Below are 19231 nucleotides of genomic sequence, written 5' to 3'. Positions count from 1 at the left end.
GAAGACGGATCGACTCCCCCCTGGAAAATTTTTATCAAATATAGAAAACGAAAAAAAAAATCTCTTTATGGCTTTCGAGAGTGTGAAAATAGAACCAGCACCAAAAAAACTCCATTTTTTCATTTTTTACCCCATTTTGCATAGAAAACTCTGCCCAGGAGTGAAAAAAATTCCCAAAAAATCCATTTATTTGGTTGGATCCCATTGGGAAAATCCTTGGAGGCAGCGCCGGGTTCAGGTTTGGTTTTTACTCCTTGAAATCCCCGGGGAAAAAAAATGGGGAAAAAAGGAAAATAATTCAAAAAAAAAAAAAAAGGAAAAAAATTCAAGTTTTTCTCGGTGGGAAAATCAAATTTTCCCGGATTTTTTTTTCTTTTGGAGAGCGACGATGCCTGAGAGCTGAAATTCCTCCCCTGCCTGGGAAAGGCCCCCCAAAAAATTCCATAAAAATACCAAAATACGGGAATTCCTGCCATCTTTTCCACTAGGCCCCGAACTCTTCCTTAAAAAAAAATCCTAAAAAAAAAAATTTCTCTTTTTTTTTTCTCTTTTTCCTTAAAAAAATAAAAATCTTCCCCGTTAGCACCTCTTCGTATAAAATATCAAACCCCCAAAACCCAAAATAAAATGAAACCCCCCCAAAAATCAGAATATTCCACAGCTGAGGTAATCACACCTGAGGTAGCTTTTTCTAATTTTTTTGAGCGTTTTTGTGGTTTTTTGTCTCTTTTTTTTTTGTCCTTTTTTTTGCTGCCCTGGAGTGGCAAAATTCCAGGAAATTCCCTTCCCGAAATCTGCTTTTCCTGATGTTCTGAATTTTTTTTTTTTTTTTTTTTTTGGAGGATTTTCCCCCAAAATTCCCCTCTTGGGAAGGGCTGGGCTCCGTTGAATCGACGGCCAAAAACAACCGTCAGGGCCGCGTTTTGTCCCGAATTCCTGAACTTTTTCAACTCTTCCAAGTTTCCTCCCGTCGTTCTTGGCCCTCAAAATTCATCCCAAATTCGGGGTTTTTCCCAAATTCCCAATTTTTAACCCCATTTGGGAATCCTCCAATCACTCTTCTCCCTCACAATTCATCCCAAATTCCCAATTTTTCCCCAAATTTCCACTTTTTACCCTCATTTGGGAACCCTTCAATCACCCTTCCCCCTCACAATTCATCCCAAATTCCCAATGGAATTTCCCAATGGAATTCCCAATGAAATGGCCAATGGATATTCCCAATCCCGCTGGGGGATGAAATTCCCAATCCCAGTGGGATTGATTCCCGATCCCTGTGGATTCCTGATTCCTGTGCAAGTGATTCCCGATCCCTGTGCATTCCCTGTGGGTTCCCAATCCCTGTGGATCCCTGTGGATCCCTGTGCTTTCCCAATCCCTGTGAATCCCTGTGGATCCCTGTGGATCCCTGTGCATTCCCAATCCCTGTGCATTCCCTGTGCATTCCCAATCCCTGTGGATCCCTGTGGATCCCTGTGGATCCCTGCGCTTTCCCAATCCCTGTGCATTCCCTGTGAATTCCCAATCCCTGTGGATCCCTGTGGATCCCTGTGGATCCCTGTGGATCCCTGTGGATCCCTGTGCTTTCCCAATCCCTGTGCATTCCCTGTGCATTCCCAATCCCTGTGGATCCCTGTGGATCCCTGCGCATTCCCAATCCCTGTGCATTCCCTGTGAATTCCCAATCCCTGTGGATCCCTGTGGATCCCTGTGCATTCCCAATCCCTGTGCATTCCCTGTGCATTCCCAATCCCTGTGGATCCCTGTGGATCCCTGCGCATTCCCTGTGCATTCCCAATCCCTGTGGATCCCTGTGGATCCCTGTGGATCCCTGTGCTTTCCCAATCCCTGTGCATTCCCTGTGCATTCCCAATCCCCGTGGATCCCTGCGGATCCCCGCGCATTCCCAGTCCCTGTGCATTCCCAGTCCCTGTGGATGCCCCGTGGATCCCCGTGGATCCCGGTGGATCCCCGTGCTCTCCCTGCGGTCGCTGACCCCCAGGCACTCTCAGCCCGGCCTGGCTGTGCCGTGTCCTCGTTTTCCCGGGATTTGGCCTCCGGGCTTTTCCGCTATTTCCTGCGGGCGTGGCTCTGGCCGCTCGGACCCTTGTGGTGCTGCTGCTTCACCTGCGCCAGGATGTCCCGGATCTTCCGCTGAGCCATCTGGGAATGACAGCCGGGCTTCAGGGAACGCTGGAATTCCCCGGGTGTCCGGGAAAATCCCGGCCAGGGATTCAGGGAAGGCTGGAGAACCCCTAGAAAACTCCTGGAGAAGCTCTGGATTCCCCCTGAAAAACCCCTGGAGAACCCTTGGAGAATCCCTGGAAAACTCCTGGAGAGTCAGTCCCTGGAAAATCGCTCTGGATCAGCCCTGGAGAACCTCAGGAGAACTTCTGGATCCCCCCTGGATTCCCCCTGGAGAGCCCCTGGAGAACTCTGAAGAACCCTTGGAGAACCTCTGGAGAACCCCTGGAGAGCCCCTGGAGAGCCCCTGGAGAACCCCTGGAGAACCCCTGGAGAACCCCTGGAGAACCCTGGAGAACCCCTGGAGAACCCCTGGAGAATCTCTGGAGAACCCCTGGGGAACCCTTGGGGAACCCCTGGAGAACCCCTGGAGAACCCCTGGAGAACCCTGGAGAACCCCTGGAGAACCCCTGGAGAACCCCTGGAGAACCCCTGGAGAACCCCTGGAGAACCCCTGGAGAACCCTTGGAGAACCCTTGGAGAACCCCTGGAGAACCCCTGGAGAATCTCTGGAGAACCCTTGGAGAACCCCTGAGGAACCCCTGGAGAGCCCCTGGAGAGCCCCTGGAGAACCCCTGGAGAACCCCTGGAGAACCCCTGGAGAATCTCTGGAGAACCCTTGGAGAACCCCTGAGGAACCCCTGGAGAGCCCCTGGAGAGCCCCTGGAGAGCCCCTGGAGAACCCCTGGAGAACCCTTGGAGAACCCCTGGACCCCCCAGGCCCCCCCAGGCCCCCCCAGGCCCCCCAGGCCCCCGCCGTACCTGGCTGGCGTAGAAGTGCCCGATGATCTTGACGACGACCTGCTCGTTCTCGTCGGGGGTCTGCTCCCGCGGCACCACCACCTCGGCCGCCGTCAGGTTCTGCAGCTCGTTCACCTGCGGGGACACGGCCGGGGATCAACCCCCCGCCCTGGTTTTTCCCGGGAATTCCGGGTTTTCCTGGGAATTCTGGCGCCGTTCCCACTCACGGTCTTGCCGCCCTTGCCGATGACGCGGCCGGCGGCCGAGGCGGGCACGCGGATGTGGGTCTCCAGCTTCACCTCCTCCTTGGGCCCGAAGAAGTTCTCCTCCTTCAGCTTCCCGTAAATCCTGCCCTGGGCCTGGACACGGGGCGGAGACGGAGATGTGCCACCCTTGGATTTGGGATGGGGCAGAATCCCAAAAAATCCCAGTTCTCTGGGATTCCAAACCCAGGTTGGAGATGTCCCACCCCGAGCTCCATCCATGGATGGGGCAGCATCCCATAAATCCCATTTCTCTGGGATTCCAAGCCCCCTGGGAAAACCCGGCCCTGGAACTGGGGGTTCAGAACTGGGGCCACCCCCCCGCCCTCCCTCCCTCCCTCGGTCCCTCCCTCCCAGGGCCACCCCGATGTCCCCAGGGCGGTGACAGCCGAGGGACAACCTTGAACTGCGCCTCGGGCGGGCCGGTGATGACCACCATGCGCACCTTGGAGTCCGGCGTGTCCGGGGGCGCGATCTGCAACGGCATGGACACGGCGTGGACACAGGGTGGACACGGGGTGGACACGGGAATGGAGACAGGGTGGACACGGCATGGACACGGCGTGGACACGGGAATGGAGACAGGGTGGACACGGCATGGACATGGCATGGACACGGCGTGGACACGGGGTGGACACGGCGTGGACACGGCGTGGACACGGCGTGGACACGGGAATGGAGACAGGGTGGACACGGTGTGGACACGGCGTGGACACGGGAATGGAGACAGGGTGGACACGGCGTGGACACGGCGTGGACACGGCGTGGACACGGCGTGGACACGGCGTGGACACGGGAATGGAGACAGGGTGGACACGGCGTGGACGCGGGGTGGACGCGGGGTGGACGCGGGGTGGACGCGGGGTGGACGCGGGGTGGACACAGGGTGGACACAGGGTGGACACAGGGTGGACACAGGGTGGGATGGACTCAGGGTGGATGCAGGGTGGACACAGGATGGACACAGGGTGGACACAGGGTGGACACAGGGTGGACACAGGGTGGGATGGACTCAGGGTGGATGCAGGATGGACACAGGATGGACACAGGGTGGACGCGGGGTGGACGCAGAGTGGACGCAGAGTGGACGCAGAGTGGACGCAGAGTGGACGCAGAGTGGACGCAGAGTGGACGCAGGGTGGACGCAGGGTGGACGCAGGGTGGACACAGGATGGACACAGAATGGACACAGAATGGACACAGGATGGACACAGGATGGACACAGGATGGACCCAGGATGGACCCAGGATGGACGCAGGATGGACGCAGGATGGACGCAGGGTGGACGCAGGGTGGACGCAGGGTGGACGCAGGGTGGACGCAGGGTGGACCCAGGATGGACACAGGATGGACACAGGATGGACACAGGGTGGACGCAGGGTGGATGCAGGGTGGACGCAGGGTGGACGCAGGGTGGACGCAGGGTGGACGCAGAGTGGGCGCAGGGTGGACGCAGCCCTCCAGCCCTGCCTGGGCTCCCAGGCTTGTCCCCGGACCACCCGGGCCGCCTGGGCCAGCGGGCCCCGGGGCGCAGGGCGCGTGCGGGGCCACCCGCGGCCGCGGTCGCACCTTGATGGAGGCGCTGGCGAAGCGCGAGAGCTGCTTGATGTGCTGCCCCTTCTTGCCGATGATGGCGCCCACCGCCTGCGCCGGGATGAACACGTGCACCGTCTCCTGCTCCGGGGGCTGAGCGGGGACGGGGCCACTGTCACCTCCTGGGGCCACCCCTGGGGCCACCCCTGGGGTCACTGTCACCTCCTGGGGCCACCCCTGGGGCCACCCCTGGGGTCGGGGTCACCTCCTGGGGTCACTGTCACCTCCTGGGGCCACCCCTGGGGTCGGGGTCACCTCCTGGGGCCACTGTCACCTCCTGGGGCCACCCCTGGGGTCGGGGTCACCTCCTGGGGCCACTGTCACCTCCTGGGGCCACCCCTGGGGTCGGGGTCACCTCCTGGGGCCACTGTCACCTCCTGGGGTCACCCCTGGGGTCGGGGCCACCTCCTGGGGTCACTGTCACCTCCTGGGGCCACCCCTGGGGTCGGGGTCACCTCCTGGGGTCACTGTCACCTCCTGGGGCCACCCCTGGGGTCGGGGTCACCTCCTGGGGCCACTGTCACCTCCTGGGGTCACCCCTGGGGTCGGGGCCACCTCCTGGGGTCACTGTCACCTCCTGGGGCCACCCCTGGGGTCGGGGTCACCTCCTGGGGCCACTGTCACCTCCTGGGGCCACCCCTGGGGTCGGGGTCACCTCCTGGGGCCACTGTCACCTCCTGGGGCCACCCCTGGGGTCGGGGTCACCTCCTGGGGTCACTGTCACCTCCTGGGGCCACCCCTGGGGTCGGGGTCACCTCCTGGGGTCACTGTCACCTCCTGGGGCCACCCCTGGGGTCGGGGTCACCTCCTGGGGTCACTGTCACCTCCTGGGGCCACCCCTGGGGTCGGGGTCACCTCCTGGGGTCACTGTCACCTCCTGGGGCCACCCCTGGGGTCGGGGTCACCTCCTGGGGTCACTGTCACCTCCTGGGGCCACCCCTGGGGTCACTGTCACCTCCTGGGGTCACTGTCACCTCCTGGGGCCACCCCTGGGGTCGGGGCCACCTCCTGGGGTCAGGGTCACCTCCTGGGGCCACCCCTGGGGTCGGGGCCACCTCCTGGGGTCACTGTCACCTCCTGGGGCCACCCCTGGGGTCGGGGCCACCTCCTGGGGTCACTGTCACCTCCTGGGGCCACCCCTGGGGTCGGGGTCACCTCCTGGGGTCACTGTCACCTCCTGGGGTCACCCTTGGGGTCAGGGTCACCGTTTGGGGTCGCCCTTTGGGGTCACTGCTCAGGGTCACTCTTTAGGGTCAGAGTCACCCTTGGGGTCACTGCCACCTCTCGGGGTCACCGTCACTGGAGTCACTGTCACTGTTTGGGGTCATTGCTCAGGGTCCCCCCCGGGAATGTCCCCAGGGGATTGTCCCCATCGGGAGTGTCCCCAGGGGATTGTCCCCCCCAGGAATGTCCCCAGGGGATTGTCCCCACCGGGAATGTCCCCAGGGGATTGTCCCCCCCGGGTGACCCACCGGGAATGTCCCCAGGGGATTGTCCCCACCCGGGTGACCCACCAGGAATGTCCCCAGGGGATTGTCCCCCCCGGGAATGTCCCCAGGGGAATGTCCCCAGGGGATTGTCCCCCCCGGGTGACCCACCAGGAATGTCCCCAGGGGAATGTCCCCACCGGGGTGACCCACCGGGAATGTCCCCAGGGGATTGTCCTCCCCGGGAATGTCCCCAGGGGATTGTCCCCACCGGGGTGACCCACCGGGAATGTCCCCAGGGGATTGTCCCCACCCGGGTGACCCACCAGGAATGTCCCCAGGGGATTGTCCCCCCCGGGAATGTCCCCAGGGGATTGTCCCCCCCAGGAGTGTCCCCAGGGGATTGTCCCCCCCAGGTGACCCACCGGGAATGTCCCCAGGGGATTGTCCCCCCCGGGTGACCCACCGGGAATGTCCCCAGGGGATTGTCCCCACCCGGGTGACCCACCAGGAATGTCCCCAGGGGATTGTCCCCCCCAGGTGACCCACCGGGAGTGTCCCCAGGGGATTGTCCCCCCCGGGTGACCCACCAGGAAGGAGCTGTAGGGCGCGGCGCCGCTGACGCTGCTCGGGGGCGGCGGCAGGGCCGAGGACGAGGCCGGGAAGAGGCCGACGGCCGCCAGGTTCAGCCCCGGGATCAGGTGGGACTGCAGCTGGGGGGGACAAATAAAACTGGGAATGAGGGGGATTGGAGCAGAATAAAAACAAATTGGGAATGAGCAGGGATTGGAGCTGAGGGGGAACAAATAAAACTGGGAATGAGGTGAGATGGAGACGAGGGGAGAAATGAGATTGGGGATGAGGGGATCGATCTGAGCGGATCGATCTGAGAACAGATCGATCTGAGGGGGGAGGGATCTTTGCAGGGAGCTGTTCTGGGGCGGCTCGGGCCGGTGCCGGGCTCCGAGGGCTCCGGGTTTCTGGGATCCCCGCGGGGCGCGGCCCCACTCACGCTCATGGCGGCCACGTCGTTCTCGTAGGCCTCGCGCACTTTCCTCATGATCTCCTGCTCGGCCCGGCAGCAGCTCTCGGGAGAGCCCTTCACCGTGATGGTCCGCTCGGGGTTGTACAGCGTCAGCTCCTGCAGCCTGCGGGGACACGGCCGTGGGGACGGGGACAGCGCGCCCTGGGGACGTGGGGACACCCTGGGGACGTGGGGACACCCTGGGGACGTGGGGACGGGGACACCCTGGGGACGTGGGGACACCCTGGGGACGTGGGGACACCCTGGGGACGGGGACAGCGACGCCCTGGGGACGTGGGGACACCCTGGGGACGTGGGGACAGGGACACCCTGGGGACGTGGGGACACCCTGGGGACGGGGACAGGGACACCCTGGGGACGTGGGGACACCCTGGGGACGTGGGGACAGGGACACCCTGGGGACGTGTGGGGACACCCTGGGGACGTGGGGACACCCTGGGGATGTGGGGACACCCTGGGGACGTGGGGACACCCTGGGGACGTGGGGACACCCTGGGGACGGGGACAGCGCACCCTGGGGACATGGGGACACCCTGGGGACGTGGGGACACCCTGGGGATGTGGGGACACCCTGGGGACGTGGGGACACCCTGGGGACGTGGGGACACCCTGGGGACGTGGGGACAGGGACACCCTGGGGACGTGGGGACACCCTGGGGACGTGGGGACACCCTGGGGACGGGGACAGCGCACCCTGGGGACATGGGGACACCCTGGGGACGTGGGGACACCCTGGGGATGTGGGGACAGCGACGCCCTGGGGACGTGGGGACACCCTGGGGACGGGGACAGGGACACCCTGGGGACGTGGGGACAGCCCACAGGGACAGGGACAGCTCGGGGTTGTACAGCGTCAGCTCCTGCAGCCTGCGGGGACACGGCCGTGGGGACGGGGACAGCGACACCCTGGGGACGTGGGGACACCCTGGGGACGGGGACGGGGACACCCTGGGGACAGCGACACCCTGGGGACGTGGGGACACCCTGGGGACGGGGACGGGGACACCCTGGGGACGTGGGGACAGGGACACCCTGGGGACGTGGGGACACCCTGGGGACATGGGGACAGCGACACCCTGGGGACGTGGCCAGGGCATGGGGACACAGGCCATGGGGACAGCCCGGGGACATGGGGATGGCTCAGGGGTCAGGGACACACCCGCAGTGAGAGCGGGATTTGTGCCAGGGGGTCCCGGCTGCCTTCCCCGAAATGGGCTTGGGCCACTTGGGGACACCCGAAGGGTGGGGAAGGGACCCCAAAGGGACCCCAGAGGGGATGGAAAAGGGGGAGCAGGGAAAATCCAACCCCAAGGTTTCCCGAGAGAACTTTGGGGACTGAAACCGCTGCCGCCGCTCCCATCCCGTCGCTGTTCCCATTCCCAATCCCATTCCCAGTCCCAGTCCCATTCCCATTCCCAGTCCCATCCTCCTCCACCCCCGAGGGAGGAATTCCCGCGCCCTCACGAGGAAATGGTGATTTTGGTCTCCGTGTCCTGCTCCACCTTCTTGAGGTTCCGGCCCTCCTTGCCGATCAGGCGCCCCACAAAGTTGTTGTGGGCCAGGATCTTCAGGGGGACCTCGTCAGCCCTGGGAGCGGGGGAAATGGGGAAATGGGAAAATGGGAAATGGGGAAAATGGGGAAAATGGGGAAAATGGGGAAAATGGGGAAAATGGGGAAAATGGGGAAAATGGGAGTGGGAAAAAAGCCCAAAAAGAGGGATTAGGGCAGCTGGGAACAAGGAAAAACCCAAAAGATGGGATTGGGGGAACTAGGAAAAGGGAAAAACCCAAAAGGAGGGAAAAGCCGAAAGGAGGGATTACGGGAGCTGGGAAAAGAGGAAAAACTGAAAAGAGGGGATTATAGAAACTGGGGAAAGGGGAAAAACCCCAAAGGAGGGGAAACCCAAATGGAGGGGAAATCCAAAAGGAGGGAAAACCCCAAAGGGAGGATTATAGGAACAGGGAAAAGGGAAAAACCCCAAAGGAGGGGAAATCCAAATGGAGGGGAAATCCAAAAGGAGGGAAAACCCAAAAGGAGGGATTATTGGAACTGGGAAAAGGGAAAAACCCCAAAGAAGAAAAAAACCCAAAGGAGGGATAATAGGAACAGGGAAAAGGGAAAAACCCAGAAGGAGAGAAAACCAAATGGAGGAAAAACCCAAAAGGAGAAGAAACCCAAAAGGAGGGATTATTGGAACTGGGAAAAGGGAAAAACCCAGAAGGAGAGAAAACCAAATGGAGGAAAAACCCGAAAGGAGGGATTATAAAAACTGGGAAAAGAGGGAAAACCCCAAAGCAGGAAAAACCCCGAAGGAGGAAAAACCCCGAAGGAGGAAAAAGCCCGAAGGAGGGATTGTAAGAACTGGGCAAGCAGAGACTGTCCACGAGGAGCGGGACAACGTCCAGCCCCAGCTCCAGGAAGCCCCCGCGCCCCGAATCCCCACGGCGCAGGGGCCGGGATCCTTGGGGGAACTCTCACGTCTTGGTGTCCTTGGCCTCCTTGCTCATGATGTCCAGGATCATGCGGCAGGCGGCCGAGCAGCCCTCGGGCGTGGAGTGGATGCTGATGGCTTTCTCCGCCGCGCCCGCGTTCTCCTTGCGGTGCACGTCGATCCTGAAAAGACCACGGGGCGGGAGCCGGGAGAGGCTGGAATCTCGGTTCCGCCAGGAGGAGGGGGTGCGGGGATGGGTGTTTGGCAAACCGGCGGAGTTTGGAGGCTGAAATCCCAAAACAACCCCAAAACAATCCCTCCCCCCCCCCAAAAAAAAAACCAAACCCGATGGAACTGGAAACTGGTGGGAGGGGTTGAGGGATGGGGTGGGGTGGGGTGGCCAGATCCTGAAGAAATCCTTCTGGGATGGGGTGGGCCACAGGGAACCCCGGGAGAACACCTGGAGAACCCCTGGAGAACATCTGGAGAGCCCCTGGAGAACATCTGGAGAACCCCTGGAGAACCCCTAAAAAAACCCCTTAAAACCCCTAAAAAAAAACCCCTTAAAACCCCTTTAAAAACCCTGAAAAAAACCCTTTAAAACCCCTTTAAAAACCCCTTTAAAAGACCCCCTTAAAAACCCTAAAAAAAACCCTTTAAAACCCCAAAAAAAACCCTTTTAAAACCCCTTAAAAAACCTTAAAAAGCCCTGAAAAAAACCCTTAAAAACCCCTAAAAAACCCTTAAAAAACCCCTTTAAAAACCCCTTTAAAAACCCCTTTAAAAACCCCTTTTAAAACCCTGAAAAAAACCCTTAAAAATCCACAAAAAACCTTAAAAGCCCAAAAAAACCCTTTTTAAAACCCTTTAAAAACCCTAAAAAAACCCCTTGAAAACCCTAAAAAAACCCTTAAAAAAACCCTTAAAAAACCCCTTAAACCCCCTAAAAAAAACCCTTTAGAAGCCCCTTTAAAAACCCTAAAAAAAACCCCTTAAAAACCCCTAAAAACCCCTTTTAAAAACCCTAAAAAAACCTCTTTAAAACCCCTTTAAAAACCCTAAAAACCCCCTTAAAAACCCCTAAAAAAACCCTTTAAAAAACCCCTTAAAAAACCCCTTTAAAAACCCTAAAAAAACCTCTTTAAAAACCCTAAAAAAACCTCTTTAAAACCCCTTTAAAAACCCTAAAAAACCCCTTAAAAACCCCTAAAAAAACCCCTTAAAAACCCTTTAAAACCCCTTAAAAACCCCTTAAAACCCCTAAAAAACCCCCAAAAAACCCTTTAACCCCCTCCCCAAGCCCGCCCCCGACGGCTCACTTGGACTGCGTCTGCTTGGTGATGCTCCTGATGGCGGCGCCCTCCTTGCCGATGATGGCGCCCACGAAGGGCGCGGGCACCAGCAGCCTCAGGGGCACCTCGGGGCCCGGGGGCTTCGGGGCCGCCGCCGCGGGGCCCGGCGAGCCCGCGGAGCCCCGGGGGGCGCCGGAGCCCCGGGCCCGGCCGGCCGCCTCGGCCGCCTCGTCGGGGATGTAGGAAACCTTCAGGGCGTGCGCGTCCAGCCGGTGCCCGTCCAGCTGCAGGATGGCTCTGGGGGATCGGGGGGAAGCGCGGGATTTGGGGGGATGTTCAGGGGAAAATCCCGGGGATGTTCAGGGGAAAATCCCGGGAATGCTCAGGGGAAAATCCCGGGAATGCTCAGGGGAAAATCCCGGGGATGTTCAGGGGAAAATCCCGGGGATGCTCAGGGGAACAATCCCGGGGATGTTCAGGGGAAAATCCCGGGAATGCTCAGGGGAAAATCCCGGGAATTTGGGTTTTTTTGGGGGGGATATCCTGAGAATCTTCAGGGGAAAATGTTGGGAATTGGGGTTTTGAAGGGGAAAAGTTCCAGGGGCTGAGAGAAAAAAAGCCGCAGGGTTTGAGGGGAAAAATGTTGGGAATTTGGGGTTTTGGGAGGAAAATCCCAGGAATTTTCAGGGGAAAATCCCGGGAATTTGGGGTTTTGGGGAGGGACATCTCGGCCGCCTCGTCGGGGATGTAGGAAACCTTCAGGGCGTGCGCGTCCAGCCGGTGCCCGTCCAGCTGCAGGATGGCTCTGGGGGATCGGGGGGAAGCGCGGGATTTGGGGGGATGTTCAGGGGAAAATCCCGGGAATTGTTCAGGGGAAAATCCCGGGAATGTTCAGGGGAAAATCCCGGGGATGCTCAGGGGAACATCCCGGGAATGCTCAGCGGAAAATCCCGGGGATGTTCAGGGGAAAATCCCGGGGATGTTCAGGGGAAAATCCCGGGGATGCTCAGGGGAAAATCCCGGGAATTGTTCAGGGGAAAATCCCGGGGATGCTCAGGGGAAAATCCCGGGGATGTTCAGGGGAAAATCCCGGGAATGCTCAGGGGAAAATCCCGGGAATGTTCAGGGGAAAATCCCGGGAATTTGGGGTTTTGGGGAGGGACAGCTCGGCCGCCTCGTCGGGGATGTAGGAAACCTTCAGGGCGTGCGCGTCCAGCTGGTGCCCGTCCAGCTGCAGGATGGCTCTGGGGGATCGGGGGAAAGCGCGGGATTTGGGGGGATGTTCAGGGAAAAATCCCGGGAATGCTCAGGGGAAAATCCCGGGGATGCTCAGGGGAAAATCCCGGGGATGCTCAGGGGAAAATCCCGAGAATTTGGGTTGTTTTGGGGGGGATATCCTGAGAATCTTCAGGGGAAAATGTTGGGAATTGGGGTTTTGAAGGGGAAAAGTTCCAGGGGCTGAGAGGAAAAAAGCCGCAGGGTTTGAGGGGAAAAGTGTTGGGAATTTGGGGTTTTGGGAGGAAAATCCCAGGAATTTTCAGGGGAAAATCCCGGGAATTTGGGGTTTTCGGAGGGGAAAATCTGGAATTTTGAGGGGGAAAATCCCTGGGGTTTGAAGTGAAAAGTAATTGGGGGTTTAAGGGGGGAAAAAATCCGGGGGTTTGAGAGAAAAACATCCCAGGGTTTGAGGGGAAAAATGTTGGGAATTTGGGGTTTTGAAGGGGAAAAGTTCCAGGGGCTGAGAGAAAAAAAGTCGCAGGGTTTGAGGAGTAAAGTGCCGGGAATTAGAGGTTTTTTGGGAGAAAAATGATGGGGATTGGGGGTTTTGGGGGGAAATCCCAGGGATTTAGGGGTTTTGGGGGGAAATTGTGGGCGTTTGGGGTTTTCTGGCGGGAAATTCCCGGATTTTCGGGGCACTCACTGCCGGGTCTGCTCCCTGCTGGCGTAGGTGACGTTGACCACGGCGGTCTCGCTGTCCGTGTTCACTGTCCGGAAAAAGAGTCAGAAATTGGGGAAAAGAAATCGGGGACTTGGGAAAAGGAGCCCGGAATTGGGGAAAAGAGGCAGGGATTGGGAAAAGAAATCGGGGATTTGGGAAAAGGAGCAGGGATTCGGTCTTTATTCCCTCCTCCTCCTGAAACGGGGCAGGAACTCCAGAAATCTGGGGATTATTTCCTGCAGAAATTCCTGACATCCAGATTTTTATTCCTTCCTCAGGAGCAGGAATTCCCCAAATCCAGGTTTTATTCCCTCCTCTCCCTCCAACAGGGCAGAAATTCCATAAATCCAGGTTTTGTCCCCTGCAGAAATCCCCAAAATCCGGGTTAAATTCCCCAAATTCCAGTTTTATTCCCAAAATCCGGGTTTGATTTCCCAAAATCCGGGTTAAATTCCCCAAATTCCAGTTTTATTCCCAAAATCCGGGTTTGATTTCCCAAAATCCGGGTTAAATCCCCCAAATTCCGGTTTTATTCCCAAAATCTGGGTTTTATTCCCCAAATCCCGGTGTTATTCCCAGAATCCCGGTGTTATTCCCTCCCCACCTTGCTCGCAGCTCTCCACGGTGCCGTACTGGGCCAGGAGCCCGTCCAAAACCTGGGAAAACACCAAAAAAACGGGGAAAAAAATCAATCCCGGGGAAATCCCATCAAATCCCATCCCATCCCTCCCTCGGCAGGATCGTTACAAATTCCCATTAGGATCGTTACAATTAAATTCCCCAGTAATTAAAAGCCCGGAGCCAGCAGGGGGGTGGAAAACAGAGGCAGGGAAAATTCCCAGCGGGATCCAGTTTGTACAATGGAGGGGAAAAAAATCAGCAATTAATGGGAATTAATGGGGGGAAAATCAGCAATTAATGGGGGAAAATCAGCAATTAATGGGGGGAAAATCAGCAATTAATGGGGGGAAAATCAGCAATTAATGGGAATTAATGGGGGGAAAATCAGCAATTAATGGGAGAAAAATCAGCAATTAATGGGGGGAAAATCAGCAATTAATGGGGGGAAAATCAGCAATTAATGGGAATTAATGGGGGAAAAATCAGCAATTAATGGGAATTAATGGGGGAAAATCAGCAATTAATGGGAATTAATGGGGGGAAAAATCAGCAATTAATGGGGGAAAATCAGCAATTAATGGGGGAAAAATCAGCAATTAATGGGGGAAAAATCAGCAATTAATGGGGGGAAAATCAGCAATTAATGGGAGTTAATGGGGGGAAAATCAGCAATTAATGGGAATTAATGGGAATTAATGGGAATGACTGGGAATTGGGGGGTCGCGAGGCCGGTGTCGCTTCCCCGGGCTCTCCAGGGCAATTAAGAGGCAATTAATTAACAAAGGGGAGGAAATGTGACTTGGGAGGATCCCGGGGAGCGGAAATGGGATCCCGGCTCCGGCTCTTACCTCCCACCGCAGCTGGGGCGGGATGTTCCGGATCTGGATTTTCCTGCTCCTGGAAGGGGAGAAAAATGGGATTTGGGGGATTTGGGGGGAATTCCGGGGGTTTTGGGGAATATTTTTGGAGTTTTGGGGATTTTTTGGGATTTTTGGGGATTTTTGGGGATTTTTTGGGATTTTTTGGGATTTTTGGGGATGGGGATGAGATAAATCCGCGGGGCTGAGGCAGCCCGAAAATTCCCAACGGGAGTGAAATTCCAGAACTGAATTCCAGAATCCCATCAGGAGCAGAATTGCGGAATTCCAGAATTCCTCTGGGAGTGAAATTCCAGAATTCCGGGAGAGAAATTCCAGGATCTCTCCAGGAGTAAAGTTCCGGAGTCTCTCCGGGAAAGAAATTCCGGAATTTCCCTGAGCTCAAAGTTCCAGAATTTCTCTGGGAGCAAAATTCCAGAATTCCCAACAGGAGCCGAATTCCGGAATCTCTCCAGGAGAAAAATTCCAGAACTCCTCCTGGAGCGGAATTCCGGAAGCTGCTGGTGCCAAAATTCCGGAATCCCTCTGGGAGCGAAATTCTAGAACGTTGGGGGCTGGAATTTTGGGACTTTGGGGCTGGAATTTCGGGATTTTCAGGCTGGAATTTTGGGAAGCTTCAGACTGGGAATTTCGGGAAGTTTGGGGCCGGGATTTGAGGAAGTTTGGGGCTGGAATTTCGGGAATTTCGGGGGCTGGGCAGAGGCGGCATCAGCCCCTCCCCTCTTTTTTCCCCCTTTGGAAAAGGCGCCTCGGTCACGTGGGCGGCGGATCCGGATCCGAGGGAATCTTTGGGATCGGGAATTCCGGGAATTCCGGGAATTCCACCGGGTTGGGGGGAGGAGGGGGGGGGCGAAAACCGGGAGGGGAAAAAAAACCCAAAACCCCCCCCCCAAAATCCCAAATAATAAAAGGGAATTTCTGGGGAAAAAAAACCCAAAACAAAAAAAATCAACAAAAAAAGGGAATTTCTGGGGGGAAAAAACCCCAAAACCATTTGAAAAAACCAAAAACCCAAACAACAAAAAAAGGAATTTCTGGGGAAAAAACCCCAAACCAACCAACCGACCAAAAAAAAAGAACAAAGGAGGGAAATTCTCGGGAGAAACAAACAAACAAACAAACATCAACAAAAAAAGGGAATTTCTGGGGGAAAAAAACCCCCCAAACCCCCAAATTTCGCGGATTTTCCAGCGCCGGGAACAACAAAAGCCCGAGGGAAGGAGGAGAGGGATGGGCGGGAGAAGCAAATCCCGGGAAAACTCCCCAAAAGCCGCTTTTTACCCCCAAAAGCCCCGGAAATTCCCTCGGGGTTTTCTCCCTGCCCGCCCACCGCGGCCGCGTGCTGCTTCCGGCTTCTTTCCCCTCAGCAAAAGTCACTTTTTTAATCCATTTTTTAAATAAAGAAATTCATTTTTAATTTTTTTTTTCAATTTTTCCTCTCCCTCGAAAGAAAAGAATTTTTTTTCCCCCCATTTCTCAGTCCAGGAACCCCCCAAAAAAAAACCAAACCCGGGTTTTTTTCCATAAATTTGGAAATCTCAGCCCAAACCCATCCATCACCTCTCTATATAATAAATAAAATTATTTCACCTTTATTCCCCCCTCTTTTAAAAATTAAAACCTCGCAGATTAAGTTTTGAGAAAAAAAATTCAATTAATTCGCGGAATTATTAATGAATTCATTAAACTCAACTCGCTGGGGGCAAATCCCAGCCTGAAAACCCCGAAATTTCCTCATTTTTCACTTTTTTTGGCGGAATTTTGGGCCTTTTCTTTCCCTCCTGTTTCATCCCCCCCCGACACAAAGCAACAATCCCGATGATGCCGATTAAAAATCCATTAAAAATCCATTAAAATCCATTTAAAACGCAATTAAAAATCCGGTTTTTTACCTTTGTTTCTTGGGCACGGAGTGTTCGATCTCCAGCTGCTTCCCGTGGAGTTCCACTTTCCCTAAAAAAACAGAAACAAAACCAAAATCGGGTTGGAAAATCTGGGAGAAAAAATAATTAAAAAAAAAAAAACACCAAAAAACTCCCAAATTCCACCCAAATCCAGCCCCCGGCTCCTTCAAAAGTGGAATTTTTTATTAAATATAAAATCCCAGGTGCCTCTGGAATTGTGCCTTGGGAATTATTTCATTCCAGGGATGAAATCTGGAATTTTTAAATAATTTTTTTGGTGGATTTCGAGAATTTTTCCCCTTTTTTTCCAAAAAAACTTTTGGGAAAAGAAATATCCAAAATTCCCTCCCCCTTTTTTTTTCCCCCCTCCTGGATGGGTTATTCCATTATTTTTAATTTATTATTACTTATTTTTTCGTTGATTCCACGATTTTTAATTTATTATTATTATTTCGCTCATTCCACGATTTTTAATTTAATTTGGGGGGGGGGGGTATTCCGCGATTTTTAATTTATTTTAATTTTTTTTTGGAGGAGAAGAGGAAGAATCCGGTGGGGGAGGAAGAGCCCGGGCGGAAGGAGACGGAGAGGAGGGAAAACAAAAAAAATTTAAAAAGCCTCCAAAATTCCCGATTTTTCCTCCCAAATTTCCTCTTCCCGAGTTTCTTTCCTGGCTGATCCCGGGCCGGGATTTTGGGGGGAAAGGATTAAAAAATGGGGATTTGGGGTCGGGATTTGGGGAGTTGAGATTTGGGGTCGGGATTTGGGGTCGGGATTTGGGGTTGGGATTTAAGGGATCGGGATTTTGGGGGTTCAGGATTTGGGGAGTTGAGATTTGGGGTCGGGATTTGGGGGGTTCAGGATTTGGGGTGGGAATTAGGGGTTTAGGATTTGGGGTCGGGATTTGGGGTCGGGATTTAAGGGATCGGGATTTGGGGTTCAGGATTTGGGGTCGGGATTTGAGGAGTTGAGATTTGGGGGTTTAGGATTTGCGGTCGGGATTTGGGGTCGGGATTTAAGGGATCGGGATTTTGGGGGTTCAGGATTTGGGGTCGGGATTTGGGGTCGGGATTTGGGGAGTTGAGATTTGGGGTCGGGATTTGGGGTCGGGATTTGGGGAGTTGAGATTTGGGGTCGGGATTTAAGGGATCGGGATTTTGGGGGTTCAGGATTTGGGGTCGGGATTTGGGGTCTGGAGAGATTTGGGGTGATCTGGAGTGGTTGAGGGGTGGGGATTGAGGAGTTGGGATTTCGGGGGTCCGGAGGACTTGGGGGATCGGGATTTCGGGGTTCCCCAGGGATTGGGAGATCTGGAGGGGTTGAGGGGTCGGGATTTCGGGGTGTGAGAGGATCAGGAGAGATCGAGGGGAGGATGGGAATTTCGGGGCTCGGGATTTCGGGGGTCGGGATTTCGGGGGTCGAGAAGGATTTCGGGCTCTCAGAGGATCAGGAGGCATCGAGGAGTCGGAACTTCGGGATTTTTTGGGGGGGGGGGATCCAGAGGCTCCGAGGGGGCCGGGAAGGATCGAGGGGGGGATCGGGAATTTCGGGGGTCGGGAAGGATTTCGGGGGTCGGAATTTCGGGGATCGGAATTTCGGGGGTCGGGAAGGATTTCGGGGATCGGGATTTCGGGGATCGGGATTTCGGGGGTCGGGATTTCGGGGGTCGGGAAGGATTTCGGGCGCCACAATCTCGGGGCCGGGAAGGATTTGGGACTCTCAGAAGACCACGAACCATCGAGGACTCAAAATTTCAGAATTTCGGCGTCGATTCGAGGGGGATCCCTCGAGTCGGAGCGAGGGAAGGATCGCGGATCCCCCGAAAACCTCGGGGGGAGGGGGTGGGGGGGGATGGATTTAGGGACCTCCAGAGAAACCCGGGGTGGGATTTGGGTGGGAATTGGGGAGCCGGGCTGGATTTTTTCCGCCTCACCCGAGAAAGTTTCGATGGCTTTCATGGCCCACTGCTCGTCGGGACAATCCACAAAGGCATAGCCGGACTTGACGAGGAAGGAGCCGCAGAAGGAGATCTGGTGCTCGGCGAACACTTTCTCCAGCTCGGCCGCCGTGACGCCCTCGGGCAGGTTCCCGATGTACAGTTTGTTCATCTCCGGGGGGGTTCCGGGGGGCTCCGCTTCGCCCCCCCGCCTGTTTGTTTGCACTCCTCTTTTAATTCTTTTTTTTTCCGCCTTTTTTCTTCTTTTTCCCCTTTTTTTTTTATTCTTCTTTTCCCCTCCCTGTTTTCCTCTTTTTTTTTTTTGTCCTTTTTCTCCCCCCTCCCCCCTCCTTGTTTTTGGCTTTTTATTTTTTTTCGCTTTTTGAAATTATTTTTTCCTCCCTTTTATTATTTTTATTTTCTTTTTTTTTTTGTGCCGAGCGGATTTTTTTGTGCCGTTAAGGGAGGAGGGGGGCGGCGGCCGCTGGAGGAGGAGGAGGAGGAGGAGGAGGAGGAGGAAGGAGGGGGCGGCCCCGGCGGGCAGGGCGGGGGCGCCGGTGGCTTTAGGGGGGGACGCCGAAGTGGCCCCGAGGTGACACCGGGAGGGGCGACAAGGGGACCGAAGGTGGGGGGGGGGGGGGAGGGGGACGGGCACAAACCTCTGAAATGAAAAGTGGAGGGAGGGGAAAAAAAAAAAAAAATTCAAAATAAATTTAAAAATATTGAATTTAAAAACGTGCGAATGTTCGCGGGGAGGAAGCCACGTGGTGATGCCGGCGGGGGAGGGGCTGCGGAGGGGGAGGGTCGCGGCCGCGGTTTAAAATTTATTTCTTGGTTTTAATTTCTTTCATTTCATTCATTTTCAATTCGAGCTTCACCGGGGGTTGTTTGTTTGTTTGTTTGTTTGTTTTCATCC

General features: G+C 55.8%; 1 protein-coding gene across 1 annotated transcript; it reads right to left on the bottom strand.

Annotated features, from left to right (window-relative positions):
- Positions 1-1150: 1150 nt before the first annotated feature.
- On the bottom strand, positions 1151-18834 carry IGF2BP1 (insulin like growth factor 2 mRNA binding protein 1). The gene is made up of 15 exons (XM_066205246.1): positions 18313-18834; positions 16368-16428; positions 14446-14494; positions 13581-13632; positions 12959-13022; positions 11065-11334; positions 9793-9927; positions 8778-8900; positions 7281-7416; positions 6859-6981; positions 4818-4934; positions 3649-3723; positions 3213-3344; positions 3007-3120; positions 1151-2163 (listed from the first exon to the last, which is right to left on the bottom strand). Exons 1-15 carry the CDS (start codon positions 18485-18487, stop codon positions 2071-2073), a joined length of 1719 nt encoding a protein of 572 aa, XP_066061343.1. The 5' UTR covers positions 18488-18834; the 3' UTR covers positions 1151-2070.
- Positions 18835-19231: the final 397 nt, after the last annotated feature.

Source organism: Chamaea fasciata, unplaced genomic scaffold, assembly GCF_029207755.1.
Source record: "Chamaea fasciata isolate MVZ Bird 193981 ecotype frontalis unplaced genomic scaffold, bChaFas1.0.hap1 SCAF_27, whole genome shotgun sequence".
In the NCBI taxonomy this organism is placed as follows: Eukaryota; Metazoa; Chordata; class Aves; order Passeriformes; family Sylviidae; genus Chamaea; species Chamaea fasciata.
Note: the sequence above shows the minus strand (reverse complement) of the source record. Positions and strands in the feature narration are given on the sequence as shown.